Source organism: Elephas maximus, chromosome 7 (genome assembly GCF_024166365.1).
Source record: "Elephas maximus indicus isolate mEleMax1 chromosome 7, mEleMax1 primary haplotype, whole genome shotgun sequence".
NCBI classification, from domain to species: domain Eukaryota; kingdom Metazoa; phylum Chordata; class Mammalia; order Proboscidea; family Elephantidae; genus Elephas; species Elephas maximus.
The window spans coordinates 44,085,973-44,102,382 of record NC_064825.1 but is presented as its reverse complement, the minus strand read 5'-3'; the positions used below and the strand labels follow the sequence as shown (position 1 = coordinate 44,102,382).

General features: G+C 41.4%; 1 protein-coding gene across 2 annotated transcripts in view; it reads right to left on the bottom strand.

The window, feature by feature from the left end:
• The window catches only part of INTS4 (integrator complex subunit 4), a 131,453-nt gene extending 129,783 nt beyond the window's left edge, over window positions 1–1,670 (bottom strand). For both annotated transcript variants that reach the window (XM_049889718.1, XM_049889720.1), the window contains exon 1: window positions 1,484–1,670. In XM_049889718.1, coding sequence (XP_049745675.1) covers window positions 1,484–1,537 — 54 coding nt within the window. In that variant the 5' untranslated portion in view covers window positions 1,538–1,670. The remainder of the gene's footprint in view (window positions 1–1,483) is intronic.
• Window positions 1,671–16,410: the final 14,740 nt, after the last annotated feature.

The window sequence follows — 16,410 nt, the reverse complement described above, 5'->3', positions numbered from 1 at the left end:
TCTTGAAGCAAAAGTATAAAATTGAATTGGGTGAGGAACAAAAAAGATGGACAAATGGTATGCATTCTTTGCAACAGAACAAATACAAAAGTTTGGAGATATGCAAACACAAGGCACACTGGGGAAGTCTTGGAGAATAGTCTTGGGAAGTGGGAACAACAGTGTTGGGAAAAAAGAAAGTGACAAGTGATTAAACTGGAAGGAATACTGTCAGACTGCAAAGGGCTAAGAAGTTTGGTTTTACAAAAAGATGGTGATGCAAAAGAGAAAGGAAGAAACATTTGATTTGTCAATGCAATTGTCTCTCTGTATTACAATTACAGATATGTTCTCCTGTCTCTCCCATTAGCCTGTGAGTTCCTTAACAGCAGAGACCCTGATGTGTACTGGACTTTGTAGACCAACACTTTTCACAACGCCTGGCACATAGTAATCCCTCATCGACTCAATAAATTCTTGTTGAATGAATGAATGAAATGTTTAAGGATCAGCTTCCTACTGGATCATCTAGGCCTTGCTACTCCACAAGTCTGAAACTCTAAGGATGGTTAAGGATCCGAAGCATTGACATCAATTGGGAACTTGTAGGAAATGCAGAATATTGCCTCCCTTCCCCTCCCTCAGCCTGACGGACATATTGAGTAGAACTGACATATTAACAATATCCTCGGGTAATTTGTATACACAACAAAGTTTGTGAAGAACTTCCCAACGGATGATTTGAGATCAGCCTCTACTTCACCGACAGCTAAATGGAGACATGTAGAGCATCAACGGCTGCTAAACGGGAGCTAAACCCACCTTTCTTAAACAGCTTCAAAGACACAAGATCACCCTCCTTCGTAGGGCAGCTGTTCCACAAATGGAGCGTTCTGCCTGCTTTGACACGTGGGCCTTGAAGACCTCTATAGACTCTTCTTCAAGTCCCTTGTGTTCTTGTTGAGTGCAATCAAGTCGATTCCGACGCATAGTAACCCTATTACAGAGTAGAACTGTCCCGCAGGGTTTTCTAGGCTGAAATATTTACGGGAGCTGATCGCCAGGTTTTTTCTCTCGCGGCCGCTTATAACTTTGCAAACTGCCACCTTGCCCCTGGAGGTTTTTTTGGAGAAGTTGGGAATTGGACTAGTAGGCACTGTGTCTTCGTACCCCTCCGGAAGCCTCAATAACAACATCTGTGAAACTAGGATAATGTAACCCGATCTAACAAGTTGTGTGAGAAAACAAAATGAGATAACGGATGAAACAAAGTTCGTAAAATGTAAAGTGTCATTTATTTATTCTAATAATAAGAAAAATTGCGTCAGGCTATTAATGACAACAGTACAGGCAAACTAACACGCCCACTAACGTGTACTCTCAGAAACCCTACGATAGAGTAAGCGCTCAACACTGGTTGGCGCCTGTTCTGGCAAAGTGCCTGGAGCCTGGATAACCGTCCCCGCCGCGGAAGTGTCCTGGGAACTTTGATGCCGACGCTTACCTGAACCACCTTAGTGAATTCTTCGTACACTCGCTTCTTAAGGTGCGCCGCCATGGTTGCCCACGGGCCCTCGCAGCTTCCGTACTCACCACCGGAGGCGGGGTGGAGGGATCCGGAAAACCGGTCAAGGCTGGACAAATTCGCCGCTATCCCACAAGCCAATGGGGCTCTGGGAAAGAGAGGCCACTTCCTGCGGCTCTACTGCCCCGGAGCGGTACGGCCGGGCTTGTCCGCCTACGCCTCGTGCGCCGGGGGGGACGAAAACGGAATCTTAGCGTGAAGGGGCGGGGCCTCTGCCGGGAGAAGACAGGACTGAAAGGGTGAACGAGCCAATAGGAGCTTCTGGGGGATTGCTGGTGGTCTGAGAGTGGCCCAGAGGCTGGCGCTGAAGTTGAGCGAAGGGAAGGAGGAAATATAGATTAACGGGCAGAGGCGGGGCGATTCAGAGCTAGAAGCAAAACCTGGAGATATGTAAGGGTTTTTGACTGGCAAAATAGCGGAAGGAGGCCGAGCTGAGGTTCCTATCGTCCTTTGTTGTTTATAATGCTTGCTAATTGTCGCTTTCTTGAACTCCGTTCAAGCCGTGCGCCACCCCTCCTCTGGCCCAAGGTGCCTTTTCTTCTTCCCAAACTACGGTTATTCAAAAGCTGTCCATCCTTTAAGGAGTCGCTCTCTCTTCTGATAGCTACCAAACCAAAACCAAACCCGTTTCCATCCAGTCGATTCGGACTCATAGCGACCCCATATGGCAGGTTCCAAGGAGTGGCTGGTGGATTCAAACTGGTGACTTTTTGGTTAGCAGCTGTAGGTCTTAACCGCTGCGCCACCAGTACAGTGGAAAGAAGGCCCAGGCCCAGTGTCAAAAAACTAGCCTTCAAGCTAGTTTTTGGCACTTGACGAGCAAGTGGCCTCAACTACGAATGCACTGATAATGCCTAACCTGACGAAAATGTAGTAATGACGAAACGAAACGTGGAAATATTCTATACTGTGGAGTTCATGTGTTAGTATTAATAAATCCAAGGTGGAGTTTTACGCAGTACATCAAACTTTCGCTGTTCATTGTTCTTTTAAGAGTTAATGTAAGATGCTTAGAAAAAGCAGGAGGCTGTGCTAGGTACAGAGGACCAAAAAATGCATGCAAGAGCTACAACCAAATTGGGGAGACAGACACTCAAACTGATCATTACAGTTCAACCCCAAGTGCTGGATAGCGGAAGAATGCAGTTCAGACAACTTCCTCAGGATGCCTCAGGGAAGCCTCACAGAGAAGAGGATTACTAATCTGGCTCTAAAAGAGTAAAAGGAAAGACATCTCAGACTACAGCACATACAAATGCATCAAGTGAAATGAAAAGCACTTTGGCAAACTGCCTGCAATAAATGATGTTGTTAGCTGCTATGGTGTGGAGAAGGATACGCTATCCGTTGCCCAATCCTCTGCCATCCCCATGATCTGTTGGGGCTCAGACAGTTGTGATCCATAGGGTCTTCGCTGGCTGATTTTTCATAAGTAGATCACCAGGCCTTTCTAGTCTGCCTTACTCTGGAATCTCCGCTGAAACTTGTGGAGCTTCATAGCAACATGCAGTCCTCCACTGGAAGACAGGTGGTGGCTGTGCACGAGGTGCCTTGGCAAGGAACTGAACGTGGGTCTCCCACATGGAAGGCAGGTGAGAATTCTCCAGTTGAACCATCACTGCCCTCCGATAAACGTTAGCTGCCATTAATATATTGCCATTACCATATTCTATCAAATCTAAGCTGCCAGCAGGCATAGAACAAACCATTATTTTATGTATCATATTAAGAAAAAATGCTAAAATTAAAAACAGTGGTTTCTTATTGGTTAGACTTGTTATGTATATTACTGAAAGAACTCCTTTAAACTTATTTAGACATATATTTGTATCATATGTGATACTGTCGTGTTTTCCTGCCTTTCTGCACACATAAAAATTTTTCATTTAAGTGCCAAATTATAGGGTAATCTCTTTGAAGATATTTTAAATGGCAAGTAAAGACAAAACTTGTGGTACCAAAAATGCACAGAGCTTAATCAAAGTGATGATATGAACTATGACCCAGTTTTCACATGAGCATTTGGCCAAAGCAATTTTAAGATGTATCCTGATTTCAGAAATGTTAAATGGGCTTTTAACATCAATAATATATGGTATTATTGTCTTGGTTAATATTATTAGTTACATGGCTGCAGGATGGAATTTGGTGCATTCAGAAAACCAAAGGAAATTCAGTTTAGATTCAGAGTAAAGTGCATGGGGGAAATAGGGAGGAGCAATAGAAATAAGATTGAGGAGAGGAATTAGGGACAGTCTGGTATAGAAACAAGAATGTTCCACATTCTTTAAGGATGAAATGAAAAACTGTGTTTATTGAATTGATGCCATTTTCTTTTGATGTCCATTATCGGACATGAGAATACAATGAGGTGTCCCAATGAATCCCCTGGGTTTCTAACTGAGTCTTCACTGTCCCATTGTAGAACACAAACCCAGTTTCCAGGGGGAAATCATCCAGGCTGGTACAGTAACTATCTCTCCACCTGTTGGCTTAGCAGCAAGAGCCCAAAATGGCCCAGAGGCAGTCTCAAGTTTCCATTGTAGTATAATAATGATTGTGTTCTCCAATGGAATTGTTTCTTCCTCAGGAACTACGCACTCCAAACCCACTGACCCAAGAATTCACTGTCATAGTCATCTAGTGCTGCTATAACAGAAATACCACAAGTGGATGGCTTTAACAAAGAGAAGTTTATTTTCTCACAGTAAAGTAGGCTAAAAGTCCAAATTCAGGGCATCAGCTCCAGGGAAAGGCTTTTTCTCTCTGTTGGCCTTCTCATCAATGTTCCCCTGGACTAGCAGCTTCTTTGCTCAGGGACCGTGGGTCCAAAGGATGCGCTCTGCTCCCAGCATCGCTTTCCTGGTGGTATGAGGTCCCCCTGTCTCTCTGCTCATTTCTTTCTTTTATATCTCAAGAGATTGCCTGAAGACACAAACCAATCTTGTAGATTGAGTCCTGCCTCACTAACACAACTGCCATCCATCCTCCCTCATTAACGTCATAGAGGCAGGATTTATAACATGTAGGAAAATCACACAATACCAGAAATCTGATACGCACATTTTGGGGGGGACATAATTCAATCCAGGACATTCATGCATGAGTTATTAGGCATAAAAGTGAAAGAAACCACTCCAACTTCCATCCCTTGGTTCCCAGATAGTGAATTCTAACAGTAGAGTAAAAAAAAAAAAGAATACCATATTTTAATTGTTTGCTTAAGGCATAAGCCACAAACATTTAAGATAGCACCCCAAACTTGCGATGTGTTGTCTCTTAGCTAGCACCATAACTGAATCTGCAAATGGCCATTACACTGTTTTATCATAGCAGCTACATCTGAGTGATGCCCCTGAGAAGATCAATGAATTCCATGACCGTGAGCTCTTTGGTGCAATTCTTTCCCAATAAAATAAGTTTCTATTCTTTAAATTATTTTTTTAAAGATATAAAATTTACATACAATAAAAGGCACAGATCTTGAGTATAGAGTTGGATGAGTTTGACGCATATATATCACCCAAATCAAAATATAGAACATTTTCAACGGCCCAGAAAGTTCCCTTATACCCTTTCTAATCAATCTCTCCCCACATCTGACAACCGTTTCTATCACTGTTTTTGCCTGTCCTAAAAAAATCATACAAATGGAATCATACAGTATGTACTTTTTGTGTTTGGATTCTTTTATCCAACTGGGATGGACTGGATTGTATCCCCAAATAATGTGTCAGCTTGGTTAGGCCATGATTCCCAGTATTGTGTAGTTGTCTTCCATTTTGTGATTTTCCCATGTGTTATATATCATAATCTCTACTGTGGTTAAGGAGAATTAGGGTGGGATGTAACACCCTTGCTCAGGTCACATCCCTGATCCAACGTAAAGGCAGTTTCCCTGGGGTGTGGCCTGCATCACCTTTTATCTTACAAGAGATAAAAGGAAAGGGAAGCAGGCAGAGTAGGGGAACTTCATACCACCAAGAAAGTGGTGCCAGTAGCAGAGTACATCCTTGGGACGTGGGGTTCCTGTGTAGAGAAGCTCCTACTCCGGGGAAAGATTGATGACAAGAGCCTTCCTCCAGAGCCGCCAGAGAGAGAAAGCCTTCCACTGGAGCTGACACCCTGAATTGGATTTCAAGCCTACTAGACTGTGGAAGAATAAATCTACTGTGGTACTTCTGTTATAGGAGCACTAGATAACTAAGACACCAACATTACATTTTTGAGATTCACTGATGTGGTTGGGGGTATAAGTAGTTTACCCCTTTTGTTGCTAAATAATATTACATTGTATGAGTATACCATGGTTTGCTTCTCTGTTGTCCTTTTGATGGATATTGGGTTATTACCAGTTTGGTCCTTATGAAAATCTTGAATATTTTTGTAGACAATTTCTTTCATTTCTCTTGGATATAAACCTTGGAGTGGAATTACTGTGTCATAACTTAAGTATATGTTTACCTTTATTGGAACATGCCCAATTCTCCTTGCTATTCTATCGGTTTTTGCCTCATGTATTTTGAAGCTCTGTTATTATGTACATTAACATTTAGGATTATGTTCTCTTGATGAACTGAATTTTTTATGTTCTCTTGCTGAGTTGATTAGGGGCATAAACATTTGTGATTATCATGTCCTTTTCATAAATGGAAAACTTTATTATTGTGAAATGATCCTCTTTATTCCTGGTAATAGTCTTTGCTCTGAAATCTCTGTGTGAGAGCTCTAAAATCAAAATGCTTGACTATAGTAAAATGGCTGGCTGAAGTCTGAATTCAGACAACATTTTTATTAGTTTAAGTTCTGCTTAAAAAAAGAATGCAACTTCTGACCTCGTAACTTTCCACTGTACCCTGCAAAACAAGGTCTCTATATGTAATTCAGGAAATGTTTTTCTCTGTGCTTAAGCTGAGGAAGAATGTCAACAGAACATACTTGAGGAGTCTTGACACAAATGGCTTATAAGAAATCTCTTGCACAAGCAGTCATCAAGAAATGATTTGGTCAAAGTGTTATATTAACACAATATTCTCAGAAAAAAATGTCCCCCTTGAAAAATGTTTTTTCAACCTTGTACTTTTCCATGGCTGGGTCTCAACTGATGCTAAATCTCAGCCAATCATTTTATGCTGTAAAGCTCCCCATACTCACCGTTTTTGCCTTTATAAATGCTTGTCAGAATGAGGTCAGTGGAATACTTGGTAGATTTCACTCTGTACCCTATGTTTCGCCAGTTGTGAGTTGTACTGACCTCAGTAAAACTCTTGGCTTTAATTTTACACTCAGCTTTTGCTCTGACATTTCTTGGCATACTCGGCAGGATGCAAAGGTGCTTTACTGGTGGTGGCTTCAAGGAGTCAGGAAGTCAGACCTTCAGTGCCAGCATGAGCACTTTGAGCTCATCTGTTTTCACGGACTCGTGGGAGTCATCCCAGGGAGTCATCCCTCTCAAATCAAACGCTGCCCTCCTTGCATAGACTTCTTCAAGTTTTATTGTTGGGTTTTTCTTCTACTTTCATTTTCAGTTCACGCTCTGAACATATTGACAAGTTCATGGCCAGATTAACTTTTGTGGGGCTGTTTCCATGCAATGTCTCAGCCCATTAAGGCTGAACTCACCTTTTCTTCTTAAGGTGCACATTAAAGCTTCAGCATGCATTCAGGTTTTGGTGTACCTTGAGTGTGGGGATCCACTAGCACATGCAAATTCACTGTTTTAGTAAAATGCAGAATGCCAGGTCCAAGGACTAGGCAGGGCCACCTTCGGGCACACTGGCCACTTTTATGAACATTTTGATCCTTGTAGCTGTGTGTTTTTGGATTGCTGGCATCCTTTCACTAAAGACAGTTTAGAAAATAAGTGGCTACTGTGGGGCTCTTTTGGCTACTGTGGGGCTCTTTTGAGCTGGATGAATAAGTTTTTCAGCACAGTAAATTAGGAAAAAAGGGCTCCTGGATCTGGCAGCCACAGTGGGACACCTTTATTGATTAGTATTTGGAAGACTCCAAAAGATGTCAAGAGAGTAAAATTGCTTCCTTACAAAATACTGTTTCCAAATTGACTGAACAAAATAAGTAACTAAAATGTCAAGAATCTGTAGCTTCTCCCACTGTCCCTCCAGTGGAAGTTTCTCTTTATCTTCCCCTTCCTTCTCATTCTTCTGAAAATACTCTGACTTAGCTACCTTTCTTTCTTAAAAAAATTTTAAAAACTCAACTGAAAAGCAACTAAATAAACTCACTTTTGCTGCTCTTCCTGAAATGCCATTCAAGATAAAATACCTGGAGGAACCTAAGAAGCCTCCACAAATTATTTTCTTTCCTTGGTTCAAAGCTGAGCTTCAACAGTTTGTCATCAAACAGAGCCAATTTTAAGACAAAATGAGGGGGTTCTGGGGAAATACAGGGGTTTTTCCAGTGGTGGCTTTAAATTCTCAAGGGGAAACAATTATTGAGATTAATGAAGAACGTTGCATATTTTTTAATTGATACTGGTACCACCCTGTCTGCCATATATCCCACAAGTTTACAAAAGTCTCTACCCCAGAGTACCCAGACTTCTCAAGTTTTGGGGGTAACTGATCAAGTACATACAATGCACATTCTTATTCAGTCCCTCTTTCTTTGGGTCCTATACAGGGCTTACATCCCTTTTTACTTAGTGAAAGTACCCCAGTGAATTGATAGGGAGAGATTTATTGTCTAAATGAAAATGGCACATCCAATTTAATGAGCAAGAGGACATGATATTAGAGCTCCCTGATAATTATGAGGATGAAGAAACCTCAAAGGAGGAAGCCTTTCCTATTTGCAAACCCTGAATCTGCCCCTACCAGAATGCAGTCCTGCCTCTCCCACTCCCTGAGATTGCCACCAAAAACCCTGTGGCATACTACTTCTACCGAATTCAGCCAAGTGCTGTCAATGGATTAAAATTCAAATTGATAGTTCTAAACCTTTGCCTAAAATTTCCAAATACCTCTTGAAATGGGAAACAAAGGAGGGACTTGCCCTCATAATTCACTATTCTCTGGCTAAAGGTTTGATTATTCCGTGTTCCCCGGACTAGCCCTTGTAATACTCCTGTTTTCTCAGTAAAAAAAAAAAAAAAAAACTAAACAGGGCTGGAGGTTTGTGATAGAATCTTAACCATATTGTAATTACCAGATTCCTCATAGTTCCCAACCCTGATTTACTCCTCTGTGGCTAGTCATTTTACAGGAGTCATCTTTGTAGTGCTTTTTTTAGTACTCAGGTGCATTTTGATGGCCAGTATGTTTCCTTTCACTTAGGGACATCAACAATATACCTGGACCATTATGATACATGGCTTTATTGAGTCCTGACTTATTTCTCCCAGATTATGCATGCTGACTTACAGACTTTACAGTTTGCCCAAGGATGCTCCTTACTACAATATGTGAATGATTTGTTGGTTTGTTCTAATTCCTCACAAGCCCGTCTTACTGAGACACTTAGCATATGGAAGACATAAAGCTTCTAAAAAAAAGCTGCAACAGGCTTATCCTTTCAGTTAAATATTTACGACATATAATTACGTACTTTGGACATGTTGTCAGGAGGGATCAGCCCCTGGAGAAGGACATCATGTTTGGCAAAGTACAGGGTCAGCGGAAAAGAGGAAGACCCTCAACGAGGTGGATTGACACAGTGGCTGCAACAATGAGCTCAAGCATAACAATGATTGTAAGGATGGTGCAGGACCGGGCAGTGTTGCGTTCTGCTGTGCATAGGGTCGCTATAAGTCAAAACCGACTTGACAGCACCTAATAACAACAAAATCAGTTCCACCCTACGTCTGTCAGATTATCGCACTGTGGTGGCTTGAATGTTGTTGTGATACTGGAAGATTTGCCACTGGTGTTTCAAGTACCAGCAGGGTCACCCTTAGTGGAGAGGTTTCAGCAGAGCTTTCAGATTAAGACAGACTAGAAAGAAGGATCTGGCGGTCTAATTCTGAAAAAATTGGCCAGTGAAAACCTTATGAATAGGAGCAAAACATTGTCTGATATAGTACCAAAAGATGAACCCCTCAGGTTGGAAGGCACTGAAAAGATGACTGGGGAAGAGTTCTGTCCTCAAATTAGAGCCGCCTTTAATGACGTGGATGGAGTCAAGCTTTCAGAACCTTAATGACGTGGATGGAGTCAAGCTTTCAGAACCTTCATTTGCAGATGTGGCATGACTCAAAATGAGAAGAAAGAGCTACAGACATCCATTAATAATCAGAACACGGAATGCATGAAGTATGAATCTAGGAAAATTGGAAGTCATCAAAAATGAAATGGAGCTCATAAAGATCGATATCCTAGGCATTAGTGAGCTGAAATGGACTGGTATTAGCCATTTTGAATCAGTCATATGGTCTGCTATGCCAGGAATGAAAATTGAAGAAGAATGGCGTCACGTTCATCATCAAAAAGAACATTTCAGAATCTATCCTCAGGTACAACACTGTCAGTAATAGAATGTCCATATGCCTGGAAGGGAGACCGGTTAATATTCAAAGATGAGGAAATTGAAGATTTTACAAACCTCTTCAGTCTGAAATTGACCAAACATGCAATCAAGACGCATTGATAAATATTGGTGATTGGAATGCCAAAGTTCGAAACAAAGAAGGAGTGGTAGTTGGAAAACATGGCCTTGGTGATAGAAATGATGCCAGAAATCACATGATAGAATTTTTCAAGACCAGTGATTTCCTCATTGCAAATACCTTTTTCAGAAACATAAAATGTGACTATACACATGGACCTCACCAGATGGAAAACACAGGAATCAAATCAACTACCTCCATGGAAAGAAACGATGGGAAAGCTCAATATAATCAGTTAGAACAAGGCCAGGGGCCGACTGCGGAACAGACAGCGAACTCATATGCAAGTTCAAGTTAAGCTGAAGAAAATAAAAGAAGTCCACAAGTGCCAAAATATGACCTTAAGTATATCCCACCTGAATTTGAAGACCATTTCAAGAGTAGATTTGACACATTGAATACTACTGACTGAAGACCAGATGAGGTGTGGGAAGACATCAAGGAATCATACATGAAGAAAGTAAAAGGTCATTAAAAAGACAAGAAAGAAAAGACCAAAATAGATGTCAGAAGAAACTCTGAAACTTGCTCTTGAATGTAGAGTAGCTAAAGCAAATGGAAGAAATGATGACGTAAAAGAGCTGAATAGATTTCAAAGAGCAATCAAGAAGACAAAGTAAAATATTATAATGAGAGTAGATAACTTGTTCATTTCAAGTAAAGAATAAACACAGTCAGATTTATACTCTATAAAGATTATCTTCGCAGCAGTGGGACTAATTAACCAAAAGGAACCAAAATGAAAGCAGAGACCAGTTAAACAAACAAAATCTGTTGCCGTCAAGTCAACTCATAGTGACCCTATAGGACACAGTAGAACTGCCCCATAGGATTTCCAAGGACCAGCTAGTAGATTCCAACTGCCAACCTTTTGATTAGCAGCCAAGCTCTTAACCACTACACCACCAGGGCTCCACACCAGCCTTAGGATTCCCTAATTACAACCTGGATTTTTCACTTTTTGTACATGAGGTATCCGGGAGTGCCTTAGGGGGTCCTCACTCAGAAGCATGGTGGACAGCAAAGACTTGTTGGATAATACAGCTTATGACTAGATTCAGTTGTTAGAGGCTGCCCCTCCCCTCCTCATCTTACAGCAGTATCCTCCACCACAAAGTTGGTAGAACCAATGCCAGACATAGTCTTAAGAAATTTCTTTGATGTTTATGCCTCATTGAGTACCTGCTATTTTGAATTCCACCTTGACCCAGCATCTCTCAGCTAATAGGCTGAATTCATATGAAGTGCACCTTCTGGCTGTTTGTAATATTTAGTTACACACAGTAACCTGCTTAAACCCAGCTACTGTTTTACTCTTCCCTGATGATAAAAATCTCCCTTTGCATGATTGTTTAGCTTTGACTGAGCAGCTTCTATCCCCAAGAAGCAACTTATAAGAAACTCCCCTCAGTAATCCAGATTTAGTTTTATTTGTAGATGGGTCCTATCTAAGACCTGAACCCATCAGTTCTTATTACCAGGAAGGATACACCATTACTACTTCCACTGAAGTTCTTGAAGTGGCATCCTTCCTGAGATCACTTTAGCTCAACAAGTTAAATTGATCACACTCATACCCAAAAACCAAATCCAGTGCTGTTGAGTCGGTTCCGACTCATAGTGACCCTATAGGACAGAGTAGAACTGCCCCGTGGAGTTTCCAAGGAGTGCCTGGCGGGTTAGAACTGCCGACCCTTTGGTTAGCAGCCATATCACTTAACCACTACACCACCAGGGTTTCCATCACACTCATGAGGACCTGCAAATTGGCAAATTGGCTTCTGGACAGGCAGTTAGGGTTGACACAGACCTGAGGTATGGTTTTAGAGTGACCCATGATTTGGGCATGGTATTGAAACAAAGGGGGTTCCTGACCTCTGCAGGAGCCCAGATTAAAAACTGCCCTCTTGTGGCAGACCTCTTGGAAACTCTTTTGCTTCCCTCTGAGATTGCTGTAATCAAAATATAGGCTTACCAGCCTGAAGGAATACCCCAGGCTGAAAAAATTAAAGGGAATAATCTTGCTGACAAGGTGGCCATACAAGGCACCTCACAGATAGTCATGGCTCCAATAAAGACCAAAAGTGAGCATGAGAATCTTGACCTTCATACCATTTCTCCTTCCAAACAAAGTGAACAACCAGGTACACTGCTTGAAGCTCTGTCATTGGGAGAATTTCCCTTCACCACTGTCCTCCATCAGGGAGGTCCAAACAAGGGGCTGCAATGCTGCTGCTGTCCACTTTCTAGTTGTGCCTGCATGTCGTACAAAAACATCTGTAAACCAGGCATAAGATTTCTCTCCCTCAGTCAACTGATCATAAGGATCTCCCCATGAGGCCATAGGTGCACTCTGGGAAAAGGTAGATAATATGACAGGAGTGGAGACCATGGGCATTTGGGCCACTTCCTCATGCAACTTACTTGTACCTTGAGGTCTTGCTTGGGTCTGATCTCATATATACAACTTCGTTTAATGATGGAGTGCTGCTGTGCACATCTGACTTTATGACTCTGTGGATCAGACAACACCCAGTTCATGATGGGCAGCTCAGTCCACATGGTGACTTGGTGGAAAATGGTTTAGCATTCAGTCTCTACTAAAAGCTGTTTCTCAAAAGAAGAGTAGTTATTTGCAGAGGATAGCAGGGCTTTGCTGCAAAATCCTAAGGGTCTACACTGTGATTCACCAACAGGGCCCTGCCAAAGACTCCAAACAGCATCTGTATCTGCCACCAACACTTCAAGCACCATTGGATCAGCTGGATCATACGGCCCAAGTGGCAGACCTGTTGCAGAGCCTTCTCTTGGTCTGGGCCCCACTCAAAACTAGCAGCTTTTTGAGTCACTTGATAAATAGGCAAGAGTACCACACCCAAATGAGGGATACATTGCCTGCAAAATCCAAAGAGGCCCACCAGACATTGTGCCTCCTTTTTAGTTGTGGGAGGGGCCAGATGCAATAATGTATCCTTCACTTTAGAAGAAATATCTCAACATTCCTCACCCCACTGGATCCCTAGAAATTTCACTGAGGTGGAAGGTCCCTAAATTTTTATTGGATTAATGTCCCATCCTCTAGCACACAAATTTTTACCAATAAATCCAGTCACTGAAACGTCTTCCTTATTAGGTCCAGTAAGCATAATGTCATCAATGTAATGAACTAGTGTGAGGACTTTTGGAAGGGAAAGGTGATCAGATTCCCTATGGACTAAATTATGACATAGGGCTGGAGAGTTGATATTCCTCTGAGGTAGGACAGTAAAGGTGTATTGCTGGCCTAGCCAGCTGAATGCAAACTGCTACTGGTGGTCCTTCAAAACAGGTATGGAAGAAAAGGCATTAGCCAGATGTATTAATTTGCTCAAGCAGTGAAACCACATCTGGAACAGCAGCTGCAATTGGAGTCACCACCTGGTTAAGTTTTTGATAATCCACTGTCATTCTCCAAGATCCATCTGTTTTTGCACAGGCTAAATAACCCACTGCCGTCGAGTCAATTCCGACTCATAGCAACCCCATAAAATCAAAAAACCAAACCCAGTGCCATCGAGTCGATTCGGACTCATAGCAGCCCTATAGGTGAGTTAAATGAGGATGTGGTAGGAATCACCAACCCTGCATCCTTCAAGTCTTGATGGTGGCAGTAATCTCTACAATCTTTCCAGGAATGTGGTATTAAGCATGCATGCAAAAAGCAGGGATGGGGAAAAGAGATGCCAAGCCACATGAAGATTGCCCAAGAGCAGAAGGTCAGAAGAGACAAGGACCTTCCTCCAGAGCTGACAGAGAAAGAAAGCCTTCCTCTAGAGCCAGAGTCCTGAATTCGAACTTCTAGCCTCCTAAACCATAAGAAAATAAAATTCTCTTTGTTAAAGCCACCTACTTGTGCTATTTCTGTTATAGCAGCACTAGATAACTAAGACAAATTCTTTCAGCTTTTGTATGCCTTCAGTTTTGAAAGATGGTTTTACTGGGTAAAGATTTCTAGGTTGATAGTTATTTCTTTTAAAACTTTAAAGATGTTGCTCCGCTGCCTTCTAGTTTGAGTTTTTTCCAGTGAAAAATCTTCTGTCACGGCCCATAAAACAAAATGAGGCTAAAGTGGCACACCAGCCCAAGGGCAAGGACAGGAAGGCAGGAGGGGACAGGAAAGCTGGTAATAGGGAACCCAAGGTTGAGAAGGGAGAGTGTTGACATGTTGTGGGGTTCTTAACCGTGTCATAAAACAATGTGTACTGAATGTTTAATGAGAAGCCAGTTTGTTCTGTAAACCTTCATCTAAAGTACAATAAAAATAAACAAATAAATCTGTCATCTTTATATTTGTTACCTTGTTCATAATGTATCATTTTTCCTCTTGCTGCTTTTAAGATTTCTCTTTATCACTGGTTTTAAGCAATCTGATTATTATGTACCTTGGTGTTTCTTCATGTTTCTTGTGCCTGGAGTTTGTTCAGCTTCTTAGAATTTTCATCAAATTTGGAAATGTCTCAGTCATTAAATTTTCAATTTTTTTCTCTCTCTCTTCTTCAGGGACTCTAAATATAGGTATATTGTGCACTTGAAGTTGTCCCACAGCTTACCAATGCTTGGGTCACTTGTTTTTCAGTTTCTTCTCTCTGGGTTTGATTTTGGGTATTTTCAATTGCTGTTTTCAAGTTCACTATTCTTCTGCAGTGTCTCACCTGCCATTAATCCCATTCAATGTATTTTTCATATCAGATACTGTTAATTTTTCTCCCTAGGAGCTCAATTTGTGAGACATATATCTTCCTCCATGTCCTTACTTAATGCTCAATCCTTCCTCTAGCTTCTTTAACATACGGGATATTTATTAAAATATAACTAATGTCCTCGCCTACTATTTATATCATCTGTGTCATTTCTGGGTTAGTTTCAATTGATTGATTCTTCACTTTGTTGGTTGTATTGGAACATGGAAATTTTTTTCTTGCAGCATGGAAATTTTTCATTGGATGTCTAACATTTTGAATTTTGCCTTGATAGGTGCTGAATCGTATTGTATTCCTATACATACTCCTTAGCTTTGTTCTCAGGCATGGTTAAGTAACTTTAAAACAGTTTGATCCTTTTGTTACTTGCTTTTAAGCTTTTCTAGGCAAAACTGGAGCAGCATTTAGTTCAGGGTTAGTTTTTCTCCACTACTCTCTCCTTACACTTGAACAGATGCTTTATGAGTTATGAGGTTTAACATCCTGAATGTTAGGAATGGGCACTTTTCCTGGGCCTATGTGATTTCTGGACATGGTTTTCACTAATCTTTTCTTTCCTCAGTTGTGGGTAGCTTCCTCACATACATGCACTCACTGATCAGTACTCTAAATACTCAAGAGGAACCCCAGGCAGGTCTCTAGAGTTGTCTCTGTATGAAGCTGTCTCCTCTCTAGAACTTTGCCTTGAAGACTCTTGCTGCTTTGGCTTTCTTGGATCTCCAGCTCTGTCTCCTCAACTCAGGCAGACTATTGGGCTCTGCCTGGGTTTTCCCTCCTTGTGCCATGGCCTGGGTATTTTTTCCAGGTGGTAAGCTGGGACATTCTTAGGGTGCACCTCCTCCTTTTCCTGTGTCTCAGAGTTCTCTATGCTTAGTTGCCTAATATGCAATGTATTAAGACCCATTTTTCATATGTTTTGTCCAGTTTGTTTTTTTTTTCAAAGTTGTGTCAGGTAGGAGGGTAAATCCCATCCCTGTTACTCCATCTTGGCCAAAAAGGGAGTATCTTTGTATGTTTATTAGTTATTCTGAAGTTCTACATTCTGTTTTCGAAGTACTTTTGTTTTGTTAGTTTCTTTGTTATTAGTTTCTGAATTTCACATTACAAGTTTTCTTTAAATGTCTATTATTAAGAGTACCCAAAACCATTATTAAGAGTAAGGTGTTAAAAAGGCCGACTGGAAGTCCTGCATGCATAGGTAGAGCAGAGATTGCTGATTATTTCTCCAATATCCATTCTCTCCTTCTCTCCTAAAGAACTCAATTTTATTGGAGATGTTATTGAGCCTTGCATAGAAAATTTAAAAAGCAACTACATTTTCCAGTCTCTCTTGCATCTAGGGGTGGCCATGTGTCAAAATTCTGGCCAACAAGATATAAACAGATGTCAGGGGTGGGGGGGCGTTTCCTGGAAAGTACCTTAAAAAGAGGTCTATCAATTATCTATTGCTGTGTAACAAGCCAGTCCAAAACACAGAAACTTAA